This window comes from Zea mays, chromosome 7 (genome assembly GCF_902167145.1).
Source record: "Zea mays cultivar B73 chromosome 7, Zm-B73-REFERENCE-NAM-5.0, whole genome shotgun sequence".
Lineage (NCBI taxonomy): Eukaryota > Viridiplantae > Streptophyta > Magnoliopsida > Poales > Poaceae > Zea > Zea mays.
In genome coordinates, this window is record NC_050102.1 from 32405022 (window position 1) to 32409872 (window position 4851).

The 4851-nt window shown below is 55.0% G+C and overlaps 2 protein-coding genes across 3 annotated transcripts; one reads left to right on the forward strand and one right to left on the reverse strand.

Annotated features, from left to right (window-relative positions):
• The first annotated feature begins 638 nt into the window (after window positions 1-638).
• LOC100501591 (L-type lectin-domain containing receptor kinase V.9) lies at window positions 639-2906 on the forward strand. Of its 2 annotated transcripts, XM_008653580.2 has the most exons (2): window positions 639-908; window positions 1004-2906. In XM_008653580.2, exons 1-2 carry the CDS (start codon window positions 739-741, stop codon window positions 2721-2723), a joined length of 1890 nt encoding a protein of 629 aa, XP_008651802.1. In that variant the 5' UTR covers window positions 639-738; the 3' UTR covers window positions 2724-2906. The 2 variants fall into 2 exon arrangements, with proteins under 2 accessions (XP_008651802.1, NP_001183207.1); NM_001196278.2 differs by having other exon boundaries at window positions 657-2884.
• Window positions 2907-3392: 486 nt separating this feature from the next.
• LOC103633813 (anthocyanidin 5,3-O-glucosyltransferase) lies at window positions 3393-4473 on the reverse strand. Its single transcript, XM_008655489.4, has one exon. The coding sequence runs from the start codon at window positions 4390-4392 to the stop codon at window positions 3508-3510; it is 885 nt and encodes a 294-aa protein (XP_008653711.1). The 5' UTR covers window positions 4393-4473; the 3' UTR covers window positions 3393-3507.
• Between the last annotated feature and the right edge of the window lie 378 nt (window positions 4474-4851).

Below are 4851 nucleotides of genomic sequence, written 5' to 3' on the forward strand. Positions count from 1 at the left end.
AAATCAAATAACAAGGGGATTCCTTCTTTTGATCCTCTCGTGATTCTTGTCCACTAAATCAGTTCTGTAGTGATTTCTAGGCTGCAAGAAGAATCAAACTGAGTCCAAAAAAAGACCTTAGTTTCTTAGCTTAATTTCAACTTTCTTCGAACAAATTACAAGACTTGTGCACAATTGTTGACTTTGCCTACTTGTGCCGAAAAAGGCCTTAATTTCTTGCCTACTTATGAGTTTTGAGTCATCTGTGTACTTTTGTTTATACTAGGTGGTTCGCTTGATTAAAATCGGTTATTTGGACTGTTGCAGTTACATTCTATGCTTACAAAAGTACTGTAGAAACAGTTAGAAGCTGATACGAATCAAAAACAAGTGAGCAGGTTCTTAAGAAAATAATCCTCTCCTCAGCATGTAACAGAAACTTTTTTTTGTTGCATTTCTCATGATACAGCCATGCAGCAATCATTCATGTACTCAGTACTCCTACAGATAAAAACTAGGCATGTCAGAGATCCGAGAAGACTATTGTGGCATCGAGCTGAGCTACGGCACTGGCTAGGTGGGACATGCTGCTAGTCTCTATCTCAGTAGACAACCACACCAGTCTTGCTTTAATACCCTCACACACCACCATTGTCCGTCCCCAACCTCTGTCTCCACAGCGATCCGATACCATGTCCATGCTTCTACAGTTCCTCTTTCTCAGCCTCATCCTACTCGCAGCGTCCACTACGGGTGGTGATGGCCAGCAGTTCGCCTACTCCGGCTTCTCCACTAACGATCTCGTCGTCGACGGAGCTACAACCATCACATCAAACGGCCTCCTCGAGCTCACCAACGGAACGGACCAGCAGACAGGCCACGCCTTCTACCCAACCCCGGTGCAGTTCACGAGGTCGCCCAACGGAACGGTGCAGTCTTTCTCCACCTCCTTCGTGTTCGCAATCCTGTCCGTGTACACCGACCTAAGCGCCCACGGCATGGCCTTCGTCGTGGCGCCGAGCAGGAACTTCCCGGGCGCCTTGCCTGGGCAGTTCCTCGGCCTCACCGACATCCGGAACGACGGCAACGCGAGCAACCACTTCTTCACCGTCGAGCTGGACACCATCGAGAACAAGGAGTTCGGCGACATCAACGCCAACCACGCCGGCGCCAACGTCAACGGCCTCAGATCCCTCAACTCCAGCTCCGCTGGCTACTACGCTGACGGGGACGTCAACGGCGGCGAGTTCCACTTCCACAACCTGAGCCTGATCAGCCGTGAGGCTATGCAGGTGTGGATGGACTACGATGCCACGGCTTCAAGCATCACGGTCACCATGGCTCCGTCGAAGGCTGCGCGGCCTGCACGGCCGCTGTTCACAGCCACCCACAACCTCACAAGCGTCGTCACCGACGCTGCATACGTTGGCTTCTCCTCGGCGACCGGCACGATCAACACGAGGCATTACGTGCTCGGCTGGAGCTTCGCCATGAACGGTCCAGCTCCCGCCATTGATGTTTCCAGGCTACCCAAGCTCCCACGCATGGGCCCGAAGCCTCTATCCAAGGCACTGGAGATCGTTCTGCCGATAGCAACGGCCGCGTTCGTCCTCGCCGTGGGCAGCGCCGCGTTCCTGCTCGTCCGGAGGCATCTGAAGTACGCTGAGCTGCGGGAAGACTGGGAGCTCGAGTTCGGGCCGCACCGCTTCTCCTACAGGGACCTGTTGGATGCAACGGAAGGGTTCAAGGACGAGCTCCTGCTCGGCGTCGGAGGGTTCGGGCGGGTGTACAAGGGGACCCTTCCCGTGTCGAAACTGGAGGTGGCGGTGAAACGAGTGTCCCATGACTCGAGGCAGGGCATGAAGGAGTTCATCGCGGAGGTCGTCAGCATCGGGCGCATCCAGCATCGCAACCTCGTGCGTGTTCTTGGCTACTGCCGGAGAAGGGGCGAGCTGTTCTTGGTGTACGAGTACATGCCGAGCGGAAGTGTCGACAAGTACTTGTACGGCAATAATGAAGGGACGACGAGGCCCGTCCTGAGTTGGGAGCACAGGTGGCGCGTCGTCAAGGGCATCGCGTCTTGCTTGCTCTACCTCCACGAGGAGTGGGAGCAGGTGGTCGTCCACCGGGATATCAAGCCGAGCAATGTCCTTCTGGACAGCGACATGAACGGGCGACTCGGCGACTTCGGCCTTGCCAGGCTGTACGACCACGACGCTGACCCACAAACCACGCACGTGGTCGGAACCATAGGGTACCTTGCTCCGGAGCTAGGGCACACGAGCAAGGCGACGCCTCAGACGGACGTGTTCTCTTTCGGCATGTTTGTTCTCGAGATTACATGTGGCAGGAGGCCTGTCGTCGTCGTCGTCGTCGGTGACGACGAAAGCTCACAGGAGGAAAGCCAGTGCATGCTGGTGGATTGGGTCCTTGAGCGTTGGGCAAGCAGTGGAGCACTGCTGGAAACTGTGGATGCCAGGCTTGGAGGGGACTACAACGCTGCGGAGGCTTGTTTGGCACTAAAACTAGGGCTGCTATGCTCTCACCCCTTCTCCAAGTCGAGGCCTACCGCACGGCAGGTCATGCAGTACCTTGACGGTGAGGTGCCGCTACCGGAGATGGCGCCAACGGATATGAGCCTTCACATGATGGCGATAATGCAGAATGAAGGATTCGATGACTACGTCGTCACGGGATCCACAGCAAGCATTGGTACAACATCTGTTGTTTCTGGTGGAAGATGAGGTATATACTGCTATATATGCATGTAGACGTAGCCTGTAGCATACGTTTTGGGCGTTCCATCACCGGAGTATATGTAAGGTTTACCATCCTAATAAATATATGTGACTTTGTAATAAGTTGTAACACTAGCAACACTACCGGAATTCGACTCTTTACCAAATGTCAAATGATTTGCCTAGTGTTTTTTCGGACACTCGGTAAAGAAGGTTTTTGCCGAGTGTCAAGTAAAAAACCCTCGGTAAAAAAAATCGGCAAAGAAACTCTTTGGGCCTTCTATCATATATATATATATATATATATATATATATATATATATATATATATATATATATATATATATATACACTAGGTGAGTGTCCGTACGTTGCAACGGAACTGTATAGATTAAGGCTCTTATTCGTCTCAATCCACATAGATTAAGATGATTTATGGTGTAAATTAGTTCTATACTGGATAGTATTGAGTCGATTTAAATCTATAGAAGTCAAAGTCCACCCTAATCCACTCCCATTCACGTGGAATTAGAAGTGGAATTAGAATAATGTCTGAGAATACTTACAGCTCCTTATCTCCGTTCCCGTGAATAAATGTTGTACGAACCATTTTGAAATTAGATTTATATAAGCTTGTTCGTTTTGAAAGTCAATTTTTTCACATGTGCCTTCCCAAGAACAATGGCATGACTTAAATACACAATTACACGAACACACATACTCTAGAAATATTTTACTTCATCCGTCTATAGATCGTGACAATACCCGAACAAAAAAAGCTTCCATCCGTTCAATAGAACTGGTGATATAAGAACAATGCAATCAGTACCGAACAAGCATCCTTGCTGCCGAAGCAGAGGAACACGACGCTCCGCTTGGGCTGCGCGTCCAGCCACGCCAGGCACTCGTGCCTCCCGCCGCTCCCCGTCGTGCTGCTGCTGTCGTTGACCAGTGGCCCGACGCAGAAGACCCTCGGCGTCGTGCGGCCGGGCACGCAGACGCCGTCGCCGAGCGCTCTCAGTGCCCTGGGCTCCAGCCAGGCGAAGCTGTTGACCAGCACGCCCCTCCCCTCCGGGATGCGGCGGAACTGGTACATCCGGACCTTGGTCCGGTCGCTGTCCCTGTCCTGCACCGTCAGCGGCATGTCCATCGCCCGGACCGGCGGCATGCCGGGGCAGCGCACCAGCGCCTCGCCCATGTCCCTGAACGACGGCAGGGTGGGGTAGAGGTACGGCAGGTTGAGGAACATGGCGAGGTCCCCCGCCGCGGAGGCGAAGAAGAAGTAGGCCGGGACGCCGAGCTCCGCCGCGACGTCGAGCGCGTCGACGCAGAACATGTCGAGGATGAGCGCGGCGGCGGGCTGGGACCGGAGCAGGAAGTCCCGGAGCACGGGGTTGGCGAGCTGGAGCGTGTCCAGGTCGCGCTTCACCCAGTCCGCGCCGGCGTCCGGGCTGGCCGGGACCGGCAGGAGGCGGAACGCGATGGCCGGGTTGGCCGCCGCGAGGCGCTCCACCGCGGCGGCCGACACGACGTCGGTGTCCGGCGGGTTGACCACGGCGATGAGCGCGCCGTGGCCGTGGCGGAAGAGGTGCTTGGCCAGCTCCACCATCGGGATCAGGTGGCCCACGCCCAGCGACGGGTAGAACATGAACGTCCTCTTCTTTCCCGTGACCATGGTGGTGTTGGATCCTGACGTTGCTGGAGCTTGAATTCCTTCGTCAGGCTGGGGATGCTGGAAGGGATAAGATCTGGGGACAGACGCTGGCAAGATCTGGGGGCGAGGAGAGCGGGGGCGCGGCGGGGATTGCGGCCTCGGTGCAGGGAGAGGAGAGCGGGGCGGCGGGGACAGACGCGGGCAAGATCTGGGGGCGAGGAGAGCGGGGGCGCGGCGGGGATTGCGGCCTCGGTGCAGGGAGAGGAGAGCGGGGCGGGGGATTGCTGCGGTGTCGGGTGGAGCCGTGGTGGACGCCCTCGTTGCGTCCTTATAGAGTAGTGTATATATATATATATATATATATATAGCCCGAGTATAACGGGAGCCCTGGGCTTCGGATATTAAATAGAGCCTGGGTCGTGGAGGGGTTCTGGTCCGCTCAGCAGTCGGCGCGTGGGTCTGATGGAGAGGAGACAGAGA

Excerpts from the sequence above, each read along its gene's own strand:
- LOC103633813 (XM_008655489.4), bottom strand. The coding sequence starts at position 4,392 with ATGGTCACGGGAAAGAAGAGGACGTTCATGTTCTACCCGTCGCTGGGC.
- LOC100501591 (NM_001196278.2), top strand. The coding sequence starts at position 672 with ATGTCCATGCTTCTACAGTTCCTCTTTCTCAGCCTCATCCTACTCGCA.